Raw genomic sequence first — 24,863 nt, forward strand, 5'->3', positions numbered from 1 at the left:
AAGAGGACAGGAGCAGCTCTGGGATTTCTCAAGTGCAAAATCAAAACCACTTCCTAAAACGGCTGAATCTCACTTCTTCACCCACACCTAGTCCACATGTGTGCTACCAACGTCAGTGCTACTAACCTGCCGTACTGGCAGTAATAAACAATGAGCGGACATTTCATCACTGTGTGTCATTAATGTTACTGTTTGTATGATAGAAAAGCAGTTAATGTTACCTGGTTTGATGGCCCTCAGGTGAGTAAAATACTGCTTCAAATAATATTACACACCAATGAGGAAAGAAGAAGGAAAACATACTGGTGAATTCCTTCTCATATTAAGCAAGAAATAAATCAAAATATGGTTTTATATATCTAAACATTAAGTGTTTGAATATTTCATTAAGCTCATCAATAACAACACCGAAGCAACTGTCCTGCCCCGAAAAAGTACCCCATAGGTCAGTGTTACAAGCAGCAATTATGCCCCATAGGCTATATTACGTTTATTGTTAGGAGACGCCCTCTATAGTGGCCTTAATAAGTATGATGAGAGCAAAGTAGAAAGTAAGGTGATGAAGAATAAGAGAGCCAAACAATGACAGGTCTTTCACTCGGGAGTTAATATTAACGTGACGCAGTTTGATGCTAGCGGGCTCAGGCAAAGCAGTATTTTGGAGAGTGCTACTTGCCGACCTGTGGATGAAACCAAATCCAAAAAAATGACTACAGCTCTTGCAAAATGGGTGGCAACTAACTGCAGACCTGTCAGCATCGTAGAGGACTCGGGTCTTAAAGACGTACTACGGTTGGCATGTTCTGACCCGTCTTATACACTGCCATCGAGGGGGACAGTAGTTTCACCATGTACAGCCTGTATAATACAGAGAAAGCAGCTAAACTGGACCTGCTGCCAAGTGCAAACGCTGTCTCATTAACCGGTGATCACTGGACATCAGTGAGTAATCACAATTATTTAGGAGTTACTAAACACTATATTGACTCTGGTTGGACTTTGCACTCGTTTGCCTTAACGGTGGTTGTTAGTGTTACATCTAAGTCAATTGTTCTCAATCATTGTTAAAAATGTAAAGGTTAAATGTCCTGCTGTGGCATCTGGTTTTTGGACCATTTTGTTTGTACTGTATAAGCAACGTGTTAGTGTTAGATCTCAGTTAGGTTAGGTACTTGGAGGAATTGTGCAATAATGACAGATTCACACATTTGTTTACAGTAAATAAATAATAGTCAAGTTCGTAAAGTCACTTTCTTTGCATTCATTTGATTCCCAATCAAGATACACTGGTAAGAATTGCTTTCCATTGTTATTATGTACTTAAAAACAGTTCTGAAATGCAAAATAATAGAATTTTAATTGTGATAAAACATGCGATTAATTGCGATTAACTATAGAACTTCAGCGATTAATCGCGATTAAAAAATTGAAATCGTTTGACAGCCCTAGTTTTAACCCAAACCACGATCTTTTTCTAAACCTAACTAGTTTTGGTGCATAAACATAACCAACTGCAAACGCTTCACAAAGGTAACGATGTGTTTAAAACCGTGACCGTTATTATGAGGAGAGACTTCCTGCCACCGCTAGGGGCTCTAATTTATGAAACGCTCCTAGGTCGTATTAAAGGGTAGTAACCTTTTTTATACGGTCTATGGTAGGAACATGCAACCATGGTTGTATGGTTTTGGAGGACTTGACCAAAACCTATGGAGGCCTGTAACCAACAAAACAGAGTAAAAGGTAATATGAGTCAAAGATATAACTGGACACATCAATCAATTATGCAGTAAGTTAAATTAAAATGGTGAGTTAAAATGATAAATGATAAAGGCATCCCAAAAATGACTGAAACCCTTACACAACCATATAAGTCTGGTACGCTGCTACACCAGACTGCTGACCTTGTGATTCTGTCTTTAATTGCTCATATATAGTTTCTATTTTTTTTTAAACTTTTATTCTTATTTTAGTTTTATATTCTTCTTATTTTAATTTCTCTATTTATCTGTAGGCTGGAGATCAATAAAGGCTTATCTAATAATCCAACACTAAATTAACTTCATACCTTTCTTTCAACCTCAAATCAGTTGGACAGTGACAACAAGTGTCGTGGAATATAAAGAAAAGTGTAGAAGTCCTGAGAGGAAATCAAATCGATCACAAAGGTCCATAGAGAAATATATCTCAGCTTTATTAATAACTTTCTTCATCGTCAAAACTCATTAAGACAGAAATTATAAAACAGTATTTACACCTTGTTTCTCTGTTTGTTTTTAACTTACAGCATTCCAGAGAGAATGAAGGACAATGAGATTTCCCCCCCCCAAAAAACTCAAGTCGCTCCTTTCGCTCTGTTCCCAAGTTAAATTAATGACAAAAGGCTTTCTGTTTACCACAATAACCAACAGTATTCGGATGTAAAAAAAAAAAGAGTAAATAAAATAAACATAAAGATTTACAGGCATTCACGCAAATACACAATGAACCGAGAGTACGATTTGAAAGCAGGTGAGGGAGAAAATCTACAAAATGAACGTTCCTTTGAAATGGGAGTGTGTGTGTGTGTGTGTGTGTGTGTGTGTATAAAATTCAGGAATGAACACACACAAAAATCATTAAAAGATAATGAAGGCAAGAGAATGGTGAGTCAGTGAGCTCATTTCAGAAGTGTTTTGCTTCTGGGGACACATGACAGCTAAACAACGAAAGAAAAAGCTTTGTCATGCTTAGGAGTCAGCGTAGATGATGATGATTATGACATCCTGGTTACTAACAGTATTGCGACAGAAGCGGAACCGACAACTTTGGCAATTTTGTGGCTTTTTTTAGGAAAATACTTGCTTTCTTTAAAGTGCTTTTATTTTTAAATCACAAAAGAGTCCGGACTGTTCCAACTTCCTTTAATCCCCAAAAATGGAGAACAATAAATGTGGAATTCTTGTTTAAAATATATAAACAGTAACATTTCTCAGAAGCAGAGCTGCTATATGCAGAATAAACCCCATTGGTTGAGTTAAACATCAGGACCTTTCAAAATAAAATCACTATAGCTTTATACTCCTTGGGCTTTATTTAAGATAAAAAAGATGACTATTTTGTCAGTATTATTAAAGAACAATACATGCCATTATTGTTGTCCAGTGCCTCAGCACTCCGTACATTTCTCAGTGATTGAGTCAGTGTTACACATGTGTACACGAACCTGAGAGGAAACGTTTTTATTACCTGTTATTAAGAAGCAGGATGCATCGTCTAGGTATTTTCCTGAGCAGAAACTAATCTTTAAATCCAATATTTCAACTGCACTGGACTGGCCACAAGTCACAGCCTGCCATAGAGAGGGGAAATACGAGATAGCAAAAATACATTTTAAGATTTAATTTAACAGATTTAATCGGGATAACAGATTAAAACTATTTTCCTGTAAGATTTGTGCGGCGATAGATATATGACGAATCACAGAATAACATATAGAGTCACGAATGGGACTATAACCGCTAGCATGCTATCAAAGTCTCATGGAAGCTGTAGTTTTTGAATGCTAACAGTCCAGTTCAGCAGATACCCATTTATCATTATTAACATTATGACATATGACTATTATGGACATTAAACCCTGGAGAAATATTGCTGGTTTTCAAAATGAAAGAAATCCTTAATGAGAAAATAAACTGAGGTGCAGGGACTTCGGCTCTGGACATTAGCGAGCTAGCTTAGCTTGATATTACAAATTCAAACTAGCTCATATATTAATGTACGCAAACTACTGTAGCCCTCTAAACAACAATGTGAGCCAATAGTTGACTATTTTTATAATTATTGTACATTTTACATTGGTTTAGTTTAGTTATATTCTATCATAAAACATCCTACGTAACCGCTTGTCAGAAAAAAATGAATAGGTCATAAAATGCATAAAGTGCATAAAAAGGGTCATTTTAGTTTTTATATTTAGCCTAGAATTCCATAATTTGTCCTCCTTGCTAGTAAGCTATATTTGGCTGTATCCTTGGCTTCACCCACTGAAGTTTTACTCAACCAATAATACTACTAAAAATCCAATCTGCTGTGATTTTAGTGTTGTGGAACTCCACACTGAAATATGATTAATGTAATTGTGAACATTTTCCAGTAAAAAGAAAATAGATTGGACAGTAGCACAGTGTATTGAGGCATCAGGTAAACTGGACACCAGACTCAAACTAAAGTGTTTTTAAGGCAGTGTAAAACGAGCTCAGAAAGTCCCATAAAGCCTCCAGAGTTTAGGTTAAATAAACTGGCAGTGACTTTAACAAAGTAATGTCCATGTTAACTGACAAAGCATCGAGTTCAGCTCAAATAATTGTGTCTTGTAGATAAAAATGTTTGCATCCTGTTAACAAGACAAAACACCAGGACAGCTCAGACCCACAATGCATCAGCCCATAATCCAACTTTCCATAATCCGTCTAATTATTCTTTAGATTATCACCGCTCGTGTCTTTGGCAGAAAATTGACTCCAACACATTAAATCAATTATCCATTACTTCTTTAGCAAACTGTCTGCTTGCTTCAAATTCTATTTTAATTTTTCAGCTAATATGTGTATATCTGGGTTTTGGAAACATTCAAAATATTTCACGTACTGCAAAACCCTAAAAACCTACTGACTCAAAAGTACAGCAAGTTACTTTTCTAAAAATAATTTAGGACAGGAGGAGTCCTGTTTCGGTTGCAGAATTAATTATATTTTCGGAGGAACAGCGAACAAATAACAAGATGACCACATATTTCAGTATGACCACAACAGTGATTCAGTAGTTTTCCTTCCACAGAATTTCACACCATTTGCTCCTTGACAGAAGTGGAATTTGCATTCTGTACTGATGTAGTTGGAACTCAATCTCTACCATTGATGTCTCGTTGTGTGAACGCCGAACATCTTCGCAGGAATGACAAGACTAGAAAGTAGTCCTTTCTCTTGGGTTTTAAAAACATAAAATCAGATGAATTATTCACTTTTCATGTTGTTTATCACCAACCCAAAAAAAAAAAAATCCATGAAACACCACAGTGGTTCTGCTAGAAATTAATCGAAGAAAAATCCGTCACAAGACAAAAAAATATATAAGTTTTAGAAAATATATTTCCTTTAAAATCTCCTCAGAAGGTACAGTAAAACACAACTGGAGTGTGTGCTGTTCTGTGAAATACATGCATTGTGATAATCATAAAATATACAACACTGTTTCCCATAAAGCTGACAAAATGTGGCCAATGGCGGGGCTGAACAGTGTGTTTGGCTACAGAAATACAAACAAACAGTACATGTTTGCTGGGGAATTTACAAAAAAGGAAACCCAAACATAACCACTGAATGCAAAGGAACATATAACATGTAAAATCTCACGAGGCAAAATAAAAATCACATTTCTCGTCTTCCCTTATTGACAATATAATATGTACATACACATCGAACTCAATAAATAAAGTCTCAGATTTCTCAGAAGTATTTTCTAGTCAGAATGTGAATGCTTCCCTCTTTTGGGTTCTGTTCCCACCAAGTCTGGTAATGGCCATTTTGGTCACACACACACACACACACACACACACACACACACACACACACACACACACACACACACACACACACACACACACACACACACACACACACACACACCTCTCTGAAAAATGTAGGAAAGGACTCAAAGTGCTCTCAAACATCGACCACCTTTGGAAAAACTGATTCCTACACGGCCTCCCTTTATAGATCTGTCATTGGTGGAACTAAAAATCGAGGCATCGTATTGATCATATTGATTGTCTTAGTCACAATACAGACTGGCTGTCTATTGCTGCTAAATCTCTTAATAATAATTATCATTTAATAATTTATACTGTTTATTGATCCCCAGTGGGGAAATTACAATTTACACTCTGGGATAAAGGCTCTGGTCTATTAATGATTCTATCCAGGACACAAGAAGGGGAAAAAAAAAAGAAAAAAGAATTATATAGAAATCCAACCCAAACCCCCCCCCCCAAAAAATAGTCTTGTGTGTCCATCTCACACATAATTCATCAATAAATATCTAACTATAAATTTCTACGGAACATATATTACTTTGTTTGAACTCCGCTGACATGCTCGGGTTGTCTTTGTCTACTAGCTGTATGGATGGTGAGAAGGGGATGCAGGTTGCTACACATGCGGCGGTGGGTTTGGTTTGAGGCTTACTGTTGGACCGCACTCGCATAAATGTATGTACGTCGGCAAGAGTAGGGGGAGAAGTAGGGCGGAGTCTCCCTGAGTCTCTCATGAGGGAAAGTGAATTGGAAGCAACACACACATTTCAAAACACACACACACACACACACACACACACAGAAAGAAACTTGCAAATTGGTGAGGCCTCTGATTGATGATAATGGGTGAGAGAGAGAGGGGAGCTTTCTGGTCCAGACAAGCAGGTCCTTCAGATCTTTGTCATCAGTTAATACACTAAGGAGCATGTGCAGACACAAACACAAACACAACACACACACACACACACACACACACACACACAGACAGACAGATACACACACACACACAGACACACACACACACACACACACACACACACACACACACACACACACACACAAACACAAACTTCTGTCGACGAACTACAACAGATGAGTGTTTGCGGTGAGTCGTTATGAAGTTCCCACAATAAAAAGGGGTCATGTCTGTGTGTGTGCATGTGTATGTTTAATCCTTGCATATTTACATAATATGCATGCACATGGCTTGTCTCTTAATGTCAGTGTGTCTGCATTCCCATTCACACACACACACTCCTCCCCTCCTCAGCATACAATTGAGCGTAGTAGTGCATGCGTGCAAAAGGAGTATGTAGGGGGTCAAATGCTGTTTCCCAGCTGGCTGTGGTGGTTGGCTGTGTGCGGTGAGTTCTGCTCGTTGAGGAGGAGAAGCGTTGTCTCGTCCGGTCCATTCCCAGTAGGGGTGGAGTCTGCTCCCAGGTCTGTGATGGTGATGGTGGTGTTGGCGGTGGCAGGGGGAGTGGTTTGATCCAGGTTAATCGTGTTGTGGCTGCTCTCTGGGGACTGGGGCGTGCTGTCCAGAAGGGACGCCATCAGACCGTTCTGGTACTGGGCCCGTGTGACCTGAAGGAAAGAGGGGAGATCAAATCTGAGAACTGTTGTTGTCTTTGGTCTACCAGAGGTAAAGCTTAAAAGTTTGAAATTTTGGGAGATTCGATTTTTTGCTTTCTTGCTGATGAATTAGATACGGTCAATGCCACTCTTTTGTCTGTACAAAAAAAAATATCAAGCTACAGCCTTATACTGAATGGACAGATATGAGATGTTATATCCATCTTCCAACTCTCAGCAAAAGGAAAGAAGAAAGCTAAATCTCTAAAATGTCAACCTGTACCTTAAGAGGTAAAGGGTTTCTGACATAATCTATCCCAGGAAAAATAACTATGCTATACTACAACACTTTATACCAGTAAGCACTGACTTAGCTAATTGGCTAATTTGCAGGTAAATAAAGGTCTAGGCATCTAGGTTAAAATGTGTCTATATTTGGTTGAAAATTGTAGTTGAATATAGATAAGCTTCATATATAATGACTAAGCAGGTAAACTTTATGTTTAAATTAACACTGTACATGCTGGTAAGATGGTTTTTTTCCTGGTATTGGAAGAGAGGGCACTTAAATCTGCTGCTGGTAAATACCGACATTGTCATGGCAGTTGATGGAGAAAGCAACTTTGGGACAGCCTATACAGATGGTGAGAGAACAGAACTTTTTCTTTTCTAGTATTTTCTATGGCTGTGGTATAAATGCCCATACAATACAATACAGTTTGATATCCCTTCTTGGAGAATGTTTGGGTACCTCTACTATATCGGGTTTACACTTACTAATTCTATCAAAGATTAAAATGTATAACCAACCTTGACAAACTGCAGGTCGGTGAGAGCTCGGACATAGAAGTCGGGCGTGTACTGCTGCAAGGGGATGCTGTTGTTGAGCTGGCTGTTGCTGCCGCTGATGGACAGTGACTCTGTTCGGTCGGCTCCGCTCAGAGAGGTTGTGCGGTTCAACCCGCTGACGTTAGATGGCGAACGAAACTCTGCACACGCACATGCACACACACACACACACACACACACACACACACACACACACACACACAGAAAAAAGGTTATAACCGCTTCTAAAAGACAAAATCATGTGGTAAGGATCTATCAGGCCATCCTACATACATAACTACATACATAACACTGTTTATCACTACAGGAAGCTGTGGCGTGGGCTTTATACTACTGTTTTAAAGCCATTCATGAATTAATGGCTCTATGATGCAAATCAATAGAGGACCTCGAGAGCACAAGATGCAGCGTAGGATCGAATGGAGGTTAATATTAATGATATGGATGACTAATGTGACACACAAGGTATAATGAATGCACAAAATAACATCTAAAAGAAGTTAAATCTATGAGAGCAAGAGAGACAGAGGGCACTAAAAAGGGGGTTAATGTTTAGTTATTTCAAACAAACTCATGACCATCTATACCGTAGATACCCTTTGTTTCACTATTACATCAGCAAACTGGTGCCTCTAACACCCAAAGGCGGTGACACATACAATTTTCCAATAGCATAACAAGCAGTGATTCAGATTGTGTTTATAAGGATGACCAACGCCACCCAAACTTGTCATCTACTCACATACTTACTTAAGTAGAATTTTGTATTCGTAATGATGCAAACCAAGCTATGGCTTAATAAAATAGGTGAAATTTAAATGGATTAAATACTGTAATACCTCAAAAGTAAATTCACTGTATTCAGGTTAGGACAAGATTGGCAAGTGTCAACTTGTAAAAAGAGGAGAATGCTTGTTTCACCAAAAAAAAATTTTAAAAAATAAATAACGCACTTCACACTCATGCTCTTTACCAGCTGCCTTGCGTTATTACCAGTAGCTGTGAGTCTTCCAGCTGGGGGCCTCAGTGAGTCATAGGAAACTGTTTTACCTGGACATGTCAACTGCATTAGCTTTCAAAGAATTAAGCTAGCTAGTTAGTCCTGGTTATCTACGGCTAATGTCCTAGTTAGTGGTTAGATTCACTTCGCTATGAGACAATATTTACTATGTTGATATTCAATACAGTCATTCTTAAGATCTAGTTGGCAACTTTTCTTTTATTTAGATGTACAACTTAAAACCAAAGTAGCTTTTCCAGCTACAATTAGCACTCATGTGAGTCCTGTTTCAATTTCAATTCAATTCAATTTTATTTATAGTATCAAATCATAACAAGAGTTATCTCGAGACACTTTACAGATAGAGTAGGTCTAGACCACACTCTATAATTTACAAAGCCCCAACAATTCCAGTAATTCCCCCAAGAGCAACCATTAGCAGTGGCTAATGCGACAGTGGCGAGGAAAAACTCGGGATACCCAGGCTCTTGGTAGGCGGTGTCTGACGGTGCCGGTTTGGGATGTGATGTGAGCAGTGGCAATAATAGTCACAAAGATAATGGAACAGTGACTACAAATTTGACGTGTAAACTTAAGAAAAATGAGATTGTCTAAACAACATATATAAATATTTGTATTACTGAATCAGAGTGCAATTCGCTGTTTACGTCACTCTGAAAGCAGAGTGCAAAGTTGTTTACTTTAAGCATGACATGAGGTTTCTTGCTCTTCCATCTTCAGTCACATTACTCAACACAAACTGACGTAGCTAAAAGTTTAATACTAACATACATACTATGACCTAACATGAAAAGAACATATTCCAGTTTTTATTTTGATGATTAAGTTTTAAGAACATATAATATTATGGCTGTGCTCAAAGAGGTTAACAAATCCTGTACACCCCTTTTTATTTAAAAAAAATAAGATGTATATAAAATGTGTATATAATATATTTGATTAACGTTAGAAAAGTTACCCACTGGATCTTTAAAACTTAAAAAAAAAAAATCAGTGAAGGTTTTAAAGCAACCAAACTTGTACTTGTGACCTGGTGCACGCAGAGTGAGTTAGTGTTTTTAAAAATCAAAGTGGACTCAATTCCAAACACTTCTACCCTAATCCCACATTTTATAATGAAAAGACAATTATCTCAACATTTCCATTCATAATTACAAGATTGAGTCGATACAGGGATCACATTTGGAACTGGGCATTTGTGATTAAGAAAAGGAAAGATATTGTTTGTTTTTTTAATTATTTCCTGTGCTCTAAAAGACTACAATCTAGTTCAGAAAGTAATGCCATTTAAAGGGATAGTTCAGATATTTTGAAGAGGGGTTGTATGAGGTACTTATCCATAGTCAGTGTATTACCTACAGCAGATGGTCGGTCGGCACACCCCTAGTTTAGAGAAGCAGACAGGAGTCTCGTCATGGAAGCTGAGCAATGTACTGCTGTGGACAGGGGCAGCAGCTAAATGTATTTTAGCCATCTAAAAAGATCATTATCGGTTTACGCTATATTTAGAATAATTTAACAGCTTTACCTTTTTTGTCAGACAGCCCTTTCCAATAGGGAACTGAAGCTTACCGTCTATGCTCTCTTTAAATCCACCAGACTCTTTTGACAAAAAGAGTAATATTACCTTGCAGAACTCAGGAGTAGCTGGTCTACTGTTGCCTCGATCGGTTAGTTTGTGTTACTTTGGTGAATCCGAACTAACCCTTTAAAACACCAAAGTCACACAATAAACACAAACAGAGAAACCGATCGAGGCAGCAGTAGACCAGCAACTCTGTGTTCTGTAAAAGTAAAATGACTGTTTTAGTCAAAGGAGTCTGGTGGCTTTTAAGAGATCATAGATGGATATAACGGCTTCAGTTCACTGTTGGAAAGGGCTGTCTGAGGGCAAGGTAAATCGATGAAAATATTTGGTGTATAGCGTACTAATATTGATTTTTCTAAGTGGCAAAAATACATTTTCATTTTGCTGCTGCCCGTGCTGCCCTGTCCACAGCAGTACATTGCTTAGCTTCTGTGTTGGTACTTTTGCCTGCTTCTCCAAACTGGAAGCGGGCCAACCACCATCTGTAATACACTGATAATTGATAAGTACCTCATACAACCCCACTTCAAAATATCAGAACTATCACTTTTAGCCTTGAAAACTAAAGTTTACACTGCACCATGAGAGTGACGGACAGGACAACAATAACCAAAACTCCTAGGCTGCATCTCAATAGCTCCACATTCTCTCCTTCATTCATTTTATTGATTTAACAGTTAGTGATCTTACACCTGAATACTGACATAAAACAGTCAAAACTGGCCATCACAAATTCACAGAGCCCGAGGTGTCGACTTCAAATTGCTCGTTTTGTCCCATCAACAGTTCAAAACCCAAATATACTCAGTTTACTATCATAAAAGACTATTAAAACCAGCAAATATTCACATTTCAGAAGCTAAAACCAGAGAATTTTAGACTTTTTGGTTTTCAAAAAAATTATTACTTGATTAATTGACTGAACCTTGTAGCTCAAATTGTTTTACTACAAGCAACATTTTACAGTTAAAAAAATAAATTGTGAGTGCTCTCTGTTGGACAAAAGATGTACTGCAACACTGGCAACATAGCTTGGATATTTCAGTACTGCAGTTTGTTGTTACTATACTATATAAACACTACTATGATAAGCGGTAGAAACCAAAAAGCAGATTGTCATCACTCTGCCTTCTACCAGAGTTTAAGCAGACAAACCTCTTCGGGACAAAGAAAATTTGAATTCACATCATGCAGTAACATGAACGCTGACCTACACCTACAAGTGTTTGCTAAGAATAGATGGACTTTCCGCCTTCTCACTGCCTCCTACCTACCTGCTCTGCAGGCGTAAAACAGATTTGTTTGGTTGAACAAAGAGCTTATTTGGCAAAAATTAGCTGTCGTCTTGGAACTCTTTGCTGTCCGTAAAAGGGTCAATCTACATTGAATCACATGGAAAAGGAAACTACTGCTACGCTGCTGTCTGTAAGGTTAAATCTTTGGCCACAATTGGTGATATCACTGCAGGCATTTTATCACTGATTTGGGTGTATATGGAAGTGCAATCCATAATCCACTGTTTCAACCCATAAAGAGCAGTGCAAAACTATCTTCTGCCCTCTGTGATCAGGCGCCAATTTGCCTTTTGACAGATTTCTAAGGCAACAAAAACTTCAAAGCCACACCTGGCGAATCAAGAGCCAGGCCCGCCTGCCCACTCAAGCACCACCCACCCTCCCCGGAGCACCAGCCCATCCTTGGTGTTAAAAAGGACCCAGACATGCCGGAGTTTACCTGGCCACCGAGAGAACAGAGAAAACCTTTTAAAGGAGCAGTGGCGAGGACGAGGTGCAGCCACTGAGAGGAGAAAAGGAAGGAGGCAGGAGAAGGTAATCGATGGGACAGAGGGAGGAGGGGGTTGAAGGGGAGGGAGGGAGAGTGAGACACTGGGAGACACAAAGACAGATCTGCTTCCAGACTGGACAAGGACATGCAAAACCATGGAGAAATTCTCCAACAGCAACATCACACAGATTGCACTGTAGAAAATGACAAAGTTTGATGAAATGGGTGAATAAGGCTGATGATGTTGAGAAGGAAGGAAGGACGGACTATGATTCACAAATCTTTTTGCTCTCTACCTGAAGCACCTGCAATGATGAGCTGTTCAGTGTTGAGAAGAAAAAGAAAGGAAAGACAACATTTGTGTCTTTCCAGGTCGTCGTCGTGTCAAATTAGGTGTTCAAGGCCTTAAACTGCTGCCATAAGCCAAACGCACTGAATCCCAACCCATCATTGTGTTGGGTTTTTCACAAACTACATGACATGAAAAGGTAATCAGGCAGGAAGAGCCCCTTTCTTTTTTCCATGTTTAAAATTGTGCACCAACTACAGTATCACTCGTGCTTTTATTTATTAGTATAATTTGAATTCTTTTTTTCTGTTCAAGTACCAATACAATATCTGAGTTTCTGTAGCAAAAAAAGAATTTTTTTTATTTGAAAAAAAAAAACCTCTAAACTTCTTAAATGTCTAAAAACAACTGTTGTACAATAACTTTGTCTTAAAAATTGGGCAAATGTTTGATTTAAATCAGTAGATATCTATACAAATATATACACATTTGACCAGGCATTCAGTGCTAGCTTCCAGTCATTTTGGTCAGCTTCACAAAGCATGTCATAGGTGTTGTCAAAGATAGGAGGAGAAGGCCAAAATCGTTTGACGTGCTAGTCTTTCTGTCATGAGGACGCATGACACAGGATAAACTGTAGCAGACAGAGATTTGGAATAAAAGAGAGGGAAAGAGCTTGAAAAGTAGACCGAGACAAGACAGACAGACAAGCTGACAGCTGAACCCAGCAACACAAAATAGAAGAAAACTGTCACAGAGGGGGAAAAAAAAGTGTTACTTTTTGTATTTTAAAGGAGTGTATTGTAGTGAGGGGAGGAGTTCAAAGGTCATCAACAAAATCCACTTGCAACACATGAACCCTCACGAATCCCTCAGTAAAGTCAAACCCCCTGCTAAATAAGATAAAAAGCTCTGTTTGCTACATCATTCCTAATGGGACTTTTTAAATTCTAGTACAACTGAGTGATTGATAATTCACTGTTGTCAAACGTTCACAAGCAAGTCGAGATCAACCACAAGACGATGGTGTTAGAGAAGTGTGTGTCTGTGTTTGCGTGTTCAATTTGATATATTCAAAACTAAATCCCTGCTTTTGTTTTTAATTACGTGGACCGGTTGCCCCATGTTTACCACTAGTTTAGCAGATGAAAGCATATCGTTGTCGTACATTTTCTCAAACTTCCGGTACTCACTGAAAGTCATATGATGTACAATAATTTAAAGTTGCAAATAACTTATGATTTGCTGTTTTGTGCTGCATTTTTGCTTCTATGGTCTGTAAACTGTGCTGCTATTCTCTTTAAAAAAAGCAATACCTTGATCTCAATAAACTACTCTGGTAAAATAAAGAAAACAACAACAAAAACAACCAAGGGTGCCTTTTTTGGCAAAGAACAACGGATACAAATTAACATGTATCTCTCTTTTGATTAATGAGGACCATCTCTGTTAATTAACAAAACAAATGAGCAAGACTTAACCATGGGTACACACTGTTTCATGTAAGTTGATGTAATGTGGGTATAGATGTGTATAAGTGGCCACCAGATGGGGCTGCTTAACTGGATCTGCAGTTGGCCTTATCAGCATTTCTCCTTACTGTCCCTCATTTAATCTGCAGCTGTTCAACCTGCTTTATATATTTATGAGTGATAGCCACAACATTTTAATCAACTGCAATAAAATGTCCTGCAGAGAGATGATATCTTTAAGGGCTGTATATTGTATTTGCTGTATTAATAGGTGGTCCATAGCAGCACTTACAGAAATCCTAAGATGCAAAGTTGTAAAAAAACAAAACAGCCACATCATGTCCTCTCATGCTGGTGGACGATATTTTGATGTAATGGATTGTGAATGAGGGTAAAATAATATACAAATCATCCATAGTAGGTAAAAAACCTATTCATTTTTGGGGGGTATACTACAATATGTTCTTAAATGATTATCAAATATTCATTCCTTAGAATTAACAGCATTAATGATGTTCAATCAAAAATGTAACTGGTTACTACTAATGTTTTAGTCGTTTTAAATAAAATTAAACAAAATAGTCTGTTGTGCTCCTTTTTCCCACTATGTGGCAGTAGAGGCATTTAAACCTTATATATTACATTGAAAGTACTAATTAATTAAAGGAGAAGACAGCAGAGGTTTTAGACTCACCCAGTGTGGGAGCATTGAGTGCCATGACACCGTAGTATGAGAAAGGTCCGGTCTCAAACTTCATGTTCTCGTTGCCGGCCTCCACTTCCACTCGTCCCTGAAAAGAAGACAACAGAAACAAACATGGCTGTTGTATGAGAAATTACAACTTTCAATAGCATTGTTTATTATCAATAAATAGTCTGTAAAATGTCCCAAAAAAATATCCAGTCCAAGTCTTCAAATGTATTACGGTATTTTTTCCGACCACCAGTTCAAAACCCAAAGATATTTAGTTCCGGCACATTAAATTCTGACATTTGAGAAACTAGATCCAGCAAGTGTTTGGTAAATTTACTTAAAAATGACTACAACGATTGTCAAAATCGATAGATCTTCTGTTGATCGATTCATCGACGAATTGTTGCAGCTCTAAACAGACCTACAGACAACACTGATTACTAATTCTTATAAAAAAAAGTCTAATACCGCCTTGAAACCCTGACTTTTAGTTTGTATGAAATTACACAGTTTGGCCTCTAGAGTGCGGTGCAATCACAGGTCAAAACAAGGTGGCATACAGTATTTGTGTAATATGGATTGTTCTCTGGAGAGGCTCTGGATCATTTGTGGTAGGAAACATGTTTACTTTGGCCTGTATTAGTCAATATTAAGCACTCCGGATTCACACATTTAAATAGAGATGTGGGATGATGTGATGCAAATGACGAGAGGAGGGAGGCGGACCTGCTAGAGGTTCTTTGTAAAATTAAAGAGCAGAGGGATGGAAACATTAGAGTCAGAGAGGCAGATGGGGTGGATGAGAGGACAGAGGAGAGGACAGAAGAGGGTTAAGGAGGCCTCTGTGTTAGTAGAGTGAGTTGGCCTGAATTGGACTGCTGGAATGTGTGAACAGCAGCAACAACACAGCACAGTTAATCCACACTGTCATCCCTTCTTCCTCCTAACCCCCCCCCATTTTGTTTGAAAATACTTTGAACGTCAACAAGAAGTGACGTTACCCAACATCGCTTAGAGCACCTTTAAGACTTTCAGCTCCACAAAACACTCTCTGTATTTCTCAGTATAGCTATGTTTAGAAAATGGTGTCATCCGACGACTTTTGCTACCTTGGTTACTAGCAACTGTGTGGAGGAGGGGTGGGGGTGGTGCGCGATCACTGGAGGCTTGTGTCATGTGGATGCGCCGACAGTTTTGTTGTCATTACTTAGAATTCCTCATGGGGGAGCTAGACCCTACGCACTATAGCTTTAATTCCAAAGTAACGTTTCATTTGAGTAATTTTAATGTGACTAATTCCCCTGCAGAAGTTTATTCGTGGACTATAAACTCTGCCATGGGGGCTCATCAAGTCATGCTTGCTTAAACCTGTGCAACATAGTTTTTTAATTCAGGATTTGAAGAATCCAATCAAATGCAAATGCACGCTGCAGGGATATGTACTTAAAATGATGCTCAAAACATTTACACTACTTTCTTTTGATATAACCATAAAATCCATCACACCGCAGGTCAATATTTCACTGATATAGCAATAACAAGTGTTGGAACAAGCAGAAACAGAATACATGTGTGATGAAATGTAAAGAATTTTGTAGTAAAGTTAAAGGTAGAAATGAAGGATTTATATGCAAATGGATTGTATTTGTTTTGCTCTGTACTGTATGTAAAGCCATCTGACAGAGGTTTATAATTCCAGACTCACAGATCATTAACAAACAAGGTCCTTCCTTGTACTACTACTCAATAACAAGACATTATATTTTACATAAACGGGTCGATCAATTAACCACCATTAAGTTCAATGTACGTTTCTCTTACTACTACTGGAATGAACTGGTCGAGAGATTTACAAACATAAACAATCTAATATAACCATCCTCTCGACCAAATTTAGTTTAGAAACCTGGCCTGGATATTACAGGGAGGGGAGGGAGGGATGGATGGATGGGGGGGTAGAAGGGGGGTGCAGATGTATCCGTCACTGAAGTTACAAAGTAGGCTGCACCCATCACAGACGCTGTGCTGAATTAAGCTCACATGTCTCCGCGGCTCAACAGCGAGCGCTTCTCAACCGATGCCAACACTGATCAGAACTAAAGTCTAATCCACACCAACACTACTCTGACACTGCTGATACATTTAAAGTACAAAGTCTGACTATTTTAATGCTTCATGTTTCTCACACCAACAATTCTGTTTGTCTGATATCATCCCACTAACATCCCAACAATCAGTGAACATGATTTAAAGTAATTTCCTCCACCATTTTGATGCTTACTGATAGTACTACTTTTGCCACCTACAATTTTTTATATTCTTGATCAATCTATCCATTACATTTTCAATAGATCAATAAATGTTTGCAGTCTTTGCTTAATAAATTACTGATTATTACAATCAACTAACTGACTCGGGCGCCCAGATAGCTCAGTTGGTAAAGCGGGGTTCGACTCCGCCTTTGCTGCAGGTCATTCCCCCCTCTCTCTCCCCCCTTTCATGTCTTCATCTGTCCTGTCAAAAATAAAGGCCGAAAATGCCCAAAAAATTATCTTGACTAAAAAACTAATTGACTTATCACTTAGCACCTTGCTAACTGTAGCAACCTGTCTTTATTTTTGCAGGTAAATTCACTGGACATGAATGCCTTCGCCGGAAGGCACTGGTCCAAATTCATCCAGTTACACACTGCTCAGTGGAACCACAGGCATCTACCTTCGGCTGTTGAGTAATCACAGGACAACTTGCTGCTGAAAGGGGAGCAGACATTCACTGCAAAGTTCCTCTGGCTTTCTTGCTTTAAAAAAAATCAACAATGGAAACTAAAAGGCTAATCTCCAAATCACATACTTTTTACTTTTAGTGTGTACTGCAGCTGCCCTTACAAAGTACTTACTGTTGCATGCAGTATGCATACAATACATATAGTAGACATACTATTTCTTCATAACATTGCGCCTTGAACTTTGGCCCATCTGGCTCATATATGCTGCACAAAGGATTGTTGGTTAGAATAGCCAGAAAATCATGCTGGCTTGCATACTGCAAAATCTGACCAGATGTATTCCTGGTATTTTTGGCTTACTGTATTTGACATACTATGTATTGGGACATAGTACATCTTTTTCTGGTATAGTATATAGTATTGTAGTATGGGTATTGGAACGCAGGGTTTGTCTTTCCAGTAATTTGGCCTTCTGATGTTTATTTCATAATCCTACATCTGTCCGTCTACTCCACTGGTGCCCCCCAAAAGTATGTAAGGTTTACAGCAGCACAACTTTTTAATTTGACACCTAATGCATAGGTTAAATCTCCTTGGCTCTGTCACCAGCTTTATTCCACTTAAAGTCTATCAGCAGATTTGGAAAGATGATAATCCCCTTTCAACATATGGTCAAACTCTGTGTGTATGTAAGCGTCGGCCAGGGTCAAATACTTTACTAAACACTGTAACTTGCCTGTAACACGTGCACCTACACAAAAAAACACATACATGCTTCACGAGGATGCAGAAGGCCGACTCTGGGCAATTCACAGCCGTGCACGCTGCAGTGGGGCTGGTGTTTAATTAAAAAAGGGAGGCACGGGGGAGGGAGAAGAGAAAGAATAGAAACAGGGGGAGGACGAGGACAGGAGTGAGAGGTGTAAAGCCTGCCATTGCTCTGGTCAGACCTGTTTTCCCAGATCTGCAGTACAGCTGGCCAACACTTGGAGCAATATACTGTGCCAACATTGGGCTTTTATTTCAAAAAACAGGCCATGGGTGGGTCATTGTGGTCCACCACTGACACAGTATTACACAGAATCAACCCTGGTCACAAGCTTTAATCATTTTTATTTCTTATGTCTCATATGAAAAACAACTGGAATATGCAGGATCATTTTTCTTCACAGCCTCTGCAGTCTCAGCCGCTAACAATTGCAATAAAATCTGCTTCAAACTTGAATGAATAAAGCTGCAGCCTGTCACACATTTAATGATGTAAGACGATGAACAAGTGTGTTCTGGCAGGCGGTTGCAGACCAGAGTGGATTGAGACACACATGCTGAATAGTAGCAAAACTACTACTGTTATCTATAACAGTAGCAACACATATATGTATATTATGATGTCATTTCTATTCATTATGACTAGAAAAACACACACCACCTTAGTATGCAAAATCCAGTATGTGCAATTATAATATCCTTTTATCTATATGAGCACTTTTCAAAACCCAGTTAAGTTTAAAATGGGTCTTAAATTAAGCTAACTGACTCACCCTGTAAGAGTTAAACTACTAATAACTAACTAATTCTTTCAACTTTTTGATATCTTACTATGAATATGACATCACATAGAGCATAAACTCTCTGCATTTCAACTCCTTAAAGCTTCAGCTTCTTATAATGACCAATGGGGTCCAACATTTCGTGTTTAATGAGTTCTTGGCCGAGGTTCAAGTCGTTAGAACTCATAAAACTTGAGCACGAACTTTATGTCCCCGCTGAAGTTTCCATCCATCAAACTGACAGACAACAAGGTGCTGATGTGTCATTCCAACAACTTTCAAACACAGCCCTTATACTGTCCTTGCAATGAGTTGCTTCTTCAAAGCTCGACAGTTAGCTAACAGTGTAAAGTTCTCCAAAAAACACAAGGCATAACTTTTCTTGGGGTTTGACGAAGAAACTTTACTTTCCTTATTGTTTAATACTGTAACAAAGAGCAAAAGACAAACATAAATGAAATGAAACCAATACAGATGCAGTATAGTGCAAACCCACAACTTATAGCAACAGAAAATGCTGAGTCATACTCTAATATCCATGCTATCAATTTAGTGATTTGACATTAGGAAACTCCAATAAACCAAAGATATGCCAAGTACAATTCCAACATTTTTTTTGTAATATATACAGTACTTACAGATAAATTGTGACCAAGGCAACAATGTAGGAAGAAAAATGCAGCAGGAGAAAACAGCACTGGCACTCTGCTCTGCAGCACAATCAATAGGCCTATGTCACGCAACAACTGACGACCGGAAGAACATCTGAGTGGGGATCCGGCTCTTCCGGTTAGCTTTTTACAATGGCGGAGCCCGATAGATACTGCTGGACCAAGTCTCTCCGCAACCTGCCTGAAGTCACCTACGACGATGTGGTTTGAATTGTAAATGAACACTCTATCAGACTTCAGTGGTAGAAGCTCGGTCTATCCGTTCGCGGTTTTGCGGGTACGGTAAACGTTTCTATGGTAACAGCGGATTGTGGGTAGTGTAGTTTTTTCCCATAAGATTGCGGATAAAACATGTATTTTCTTAAAACAAGTTTGATTTCATACAGACTTCTAGCTTCTAAAGGAGCAGAATCTTTCGTTTCACAACCATGTAGCTCGTGGTCAGTCTACCTCGGATGGTTTAGACATTATGGCTGATAATCTAAATCCTTATGGAGAAAGGGACTGTTGACCAGAAGTTCTGATTCCCAACTCTGCGTTCCGGAAGCAGGAAGTGTGACATAGTCCTATTGACTTCTGATGGAAATTTACAACTGAAGGTGAAACTTAAACTAAAGCTACTGCTGCTGATTAGCCAAAAAGGGGCACTGCTGCACACACAATAATGTTAAAAAACCAAACTCTTTCTTAATTTACTTCAGAGAGGTCAGATCAGCCCTCTTTGTTACCCTGAGTGATCATTTATACTAGACGGAGGACTCAGAGGAAATTTCTACAGAGCCGGCCCGATGCATAAGCGAACTAAGTGGCTGCTTAGGGCACCAGAGGGCCCCCAAAAGTGCTTAAATGTCCCACAAGAGAGCTTACTGTATAACATAGCCGAGCGGTCCATAAACTCTATACGCAACTTGCGTAAGCCCTGCTTCCCCCTCGTCTGTCAATGTTTACAACTTCTATGAGAGGACGAAGCCGAACTTTCCGGTCACAAAAAGAGAAAAAACACACCATGGAAGTAAAATGCAGGAACAGTAATCAGGTTAACTTGTGTTTCCTCCTCTCCAAGTTTGATATCAGCTAACAGCTAACAGCTCACAGCGGGGTCTTTGAGCATGACTGGCCAGCTAGCTTGCTACCCCGGCAGGCACTAATGGGCTGTCGCATCAGTTTCTCAACTGTGAAAACGTCGGTGCAATTTGTGATTCACCATCAATTTTCATAAAAATGCCTATATTTGAAATCTACAGAGTTGATTTCTTGCCTAAAAAAATTTCAGAAGTGAATTAGTGATGAATTAGCAGAGGAAAACTGTAAAAAGCTTCCAGTTTCCCACAGCGGTAAGTAGGGATGGGCGATAGAAACGATATGCAATATAAACGATACAAAATTGGCCTACGATAGAGATTTTAATTATATTGCACTATCGCGATAATTCATGTTGATGACGCAATCTACCCGCGAAGTTTAGAGCCACGAGCTGCAACCGGCTGCAACGCGTCATCGTCATCTTGAGTAAACCTGGCTGAAAGCGAAACCAGGAGCTGGTGAAAAAGACCGGTGCAACATCCATTATTTGGACTTGGTTTGGATTTAAGCTGCTACAACGGACCTGTGGTCGAGCCGTACCATGGAGCCTTTCACCAGCCTGACAATTCACTATATAACGGATGATTGGAATATTGGCAGCCGGTGTTTGCAGACGTCATACTTTCCCGCTGAACATACGGCCGTGTGTGTATGTGTGTGTGTGCAGCGGCGGAGTGGGACCAAAAAATGTACCGGGAAGTTTACCGCCCCCGCCGTACGGGTTGAGCAGAGGCTGCACAGTTTGACCAGCAGGCAGCGGCGCCAGGCCGACGGATGGTGTTGCTAACAACTTGCAATGTATAACTATTATCAGACCGGCCCACCGGGAAAGGTCCTGACTGTCTTTTGTGTGTGTGTGTGTGTGTGTGTGTGTGTGTGTGTGTGTGTGTGTGTGTGTGTGTGTGTGTGTGTGTTCAAATGCGTTACATTAGGCTACAGGTAAGAAACTTTGTTTGAAATATGTTTTTATTTAAAGTATCTGTGCATCTTTGCCTAATACTGAAAGTATTTTCAGTACAGTGTCTGTTCCTTAACTAAACAGACACCAGTTTCGGTTTAAGAACCAAGGACTTAAACTAACTAAGTGTAGTGCCTTTTAGAATGGTTTGCACTAAAGAGAAGACACCCAATACTTTAAGCTTTTTCTTTGTCAAAGTCTCTGCAACTAGTGTACTTGAATTTTATTTATCTGCAACATTATGTTGTATAATTACAGTTTTGAACAATAAATGTTCTCAAAACTACATACTACGTTTCTTTCTCTTTAAAAAAAAATAAAAATACATTTAGCAGTTTGGTTTTCCTTAGGGTCTATGTAACCTGAAATGGTTCTATTATAATTTATATATCGTTATCGCAAGAGGCTGCAATGTATATCGCAATATGGATTTTAGGCCATATCGCCCATCCCTAGCGGTAAGCCACATTTGTTGTGACCATTCCAGCAGTTTGCATTTTGATGTTCCGGTAAGAGAGGAAGACTGGTCTGATGCATACTGGAGATTTTTTCCTAATCAGTACGACATCCGGGTAGTTTGCATACTGCATATGCGAGGTCAGTGACTCGAGTCTGTTCGGTGCCGTTGTTTGTCCGAGGGGCCGTCGTCCTTCATTTTGGCCGATTTGACATGTATAATCGGCGGGGCGGGCACTGCCGGCAGTCAGACTCAAATGACCCATCTGATTGGTAGAATGCTAACCCGGAAACAGGGAGCGGAATGAGCGTGATTAGAGTCTCTCAAAATCTGACGAAAATCTTTTAAACTGACCTTTGTTGATCTGAAATGAAGACAGATTCAGCAACTGCATGGTCTATTTCTTGCTTAAAATGTTTTCAGAAACACGTTTAGGTGAACTATATTAGTACAATATGAGATCGTATTCTGAACAAGCCGCCATGACAGTCTGTCTTTGAATTTCTGGACAAATAAGACCGACAATACAGATTAGCGCCGCCTGCTGTTATGGAGACGTATTACGCCTCGTCTCTTTGGTGTGTTCTGAGGCATTTTTTTGCCCAACTCGGAGAGCCGTCTGGTTGGTGTGTAAGCAGCTTTAGAAAACATTTGTTTTTGCTTCACGGGGACTTTAATAGGAGAAGACACTTTGTAGTGGAATCTTGGATCAGTAAAGTAGTGGAACTGGGCCTCTAACAGACACTGAACAAGGACGGAAGATGCAAGTATTGGAACAGGGCCTCCATGGGAAAGGGAAAGGCAGATCAGTTTGTATATTAACTGACTGGAAAATACAGTTCAGAGATAAAATTAGGCAACATGAAGCCATAATACTTACTGTGTGTGTGTGTGTGTGTGTGTGTGTGTGTGTGTGTGTGTGTGTGTGTGTGTGTGTGAGAGAGAGAGAGAGAGAAGCTGTGACATATCCTGCATGGGTCTGAGAAGGAAAATACAGTCACAGGTTTATTAATAACTTATAAAAACCAGGAGTGTGTGTGTGTGTGTGTGTGTGTGTGTGTGTGTGTGTGTGTGTGTGTGTGTGTGTGTGTGTGTGCATGCATGTGCTACCAGTCTCAGTGTAGTGACTTGTGACAATGTGTTTGTCATAAAATGAGCCACTGACTTCAGTTAATGGTTGGTGTCAAACTGAACAGTTTGTGCAAAGTCATTGAGTCAGTCATAGTCAGTTACACACAGATTTCTTCAGTGAGATGTAACAGTGTGAGTCAGTGTTAACATACATCAATCTAAAGCCCGGTCTCAAGTAACAATGGTGTGAACATATAAACACACACACACACACACACACACACACACACACACACACACACACTCCTTTTAAGTCCAGGAATATTTCTTATTCTCACAGGACTGACATTTTTCCAGCTCTTGTCCACAACAGGAAGAATTGCTCACAAATATGTTGTGATGTAATTATCCTGGAATGCAACTACAACAGAGTTACAATGATCAACCACATACAGAACATTAATAATCAGTAATAATGTAGATAATTGTTTGGCTGCAGCTTCTCTAATGTGAGTTTCTAAGTTTCATATTATTGAAATAAACTGTGTTTTGTTTTGGTTACACAAAATAAACACATTTTATCATTTGATCATTAACTGGTAAAAAAAAAGAAATTGTTTTTCCTTAGCTGGAGCCTAGCACACGATCCAGTGATAAAAAAGCAAATGGGCAGTGATATTAACCTGATTTTAACCTTGAGAAAGGCAACATACAATTTTGTATTTTCTTCAGGCCTTTAATATGTACATTTGTATTGTCTTCACTATTTGATGCTTGGTACTAAATAGGGAATGTAGTATGACCAGGACACTTACAGCAACATACAAATAAAGGAAAAATGCTACAAAATAGTGGTATGATAAACGTTTGAGCCTTCTAGAATCCCGAATGTTTTTTCCCGTTCATGACAAAGCAACTATAACACAGCTAATTTAATATATGGGCTAAACATCATTCCTTCCTTTCATCCAGACTAGATCTAATCAAAACATTTTTCAAATTCTTGAAATGGCTTCTTAAACATTCATACATTTCCAGAAGCTGAAAACATAACAGTGATCTAACTCTGCCCGAGTAGACTGACTCTGTTATGTGAGAGTAACAGAGCATCTTTATAGATGCATGAATCACGCTGGTCATAAACAAACCGCCTGTCTGCAGACAGTGAACACACACACACACACACACACACACTATAAAAGGAGTGGAACAAGTACACTGTTTTATCTGTATCTGAGGTTTTTAGTTCTCATGAATCTACCGGACTCCCACACTTTAGACATACATGATGCAAATAATACAAACAAACATGTAAATGTACACACAGTGCAGTAGTTTTCCTACATTGATTCACCTCTGTCAGTCTGCCAGGTATGATTTTTAAGTGCCAAAGCAAACTTCTAAGCCTTATTGACAGTATTTACCAGCAGTCAATGTGTTCCCAGTATTTAAACTGTATTGTCACAGCAGGAGCATTCATGGTTTCTGTTTGAAAGAGTACTCCAT

At 39.1% G+C, this 24,863-nt stretch overlaps 1 protein-coding gene across 1 annotated transcript in view; it reads right to left on the reverse strand.

Annotated features, from left to right (window-relative positions):
- Nucleotides 1-2,171: 2,171 nt before the first annotated feature.
- The window catches only part of LOC144518596 (metal transporter CNNM4), a 48,414-nt gene continuing 25,722 nt past the window's right edge, over nucleotides 2,172-24,863 (reverse strand). Inside the window, exons 5-7 of the mRNA XM_078251387.1 lie at nucleotides 14,843-14,939; nucleotides 7,955-8,133; nucleotides 2,172-7,156 (exon numbers count right to left, since the gene is read on the reverse strand). Coding sequence (XP_078107513.1) covers nucleotides 6,893-7,156; nucleotides 7,955-8,133; nucleotides 14,843-14,939 — 540 coding nt within the window. The 3' untranslated portion in view covers nucleotides 2,172-6,892. The remainder of the gene's footprint in view (nucleotides 7,157-7,954; nucleotides 8,134-14,842; nucleotides 14,940-24,863) is intronic.

This window comes from Sander vitreus, chromosome 5, assembly GCF_031162955.1.
Source record: "Sander vitreus isolate 19-12246 chromosome 5, sanVit1, whole genome shotgun sequence".
In the NCBI taxonomy this organism is placed as follows: domain Eukaryota; kingdom Metazoa; phylum Chordata; class Actinopteri; order Perciformes; family Percidae; genus Sander; species Sander vitreus.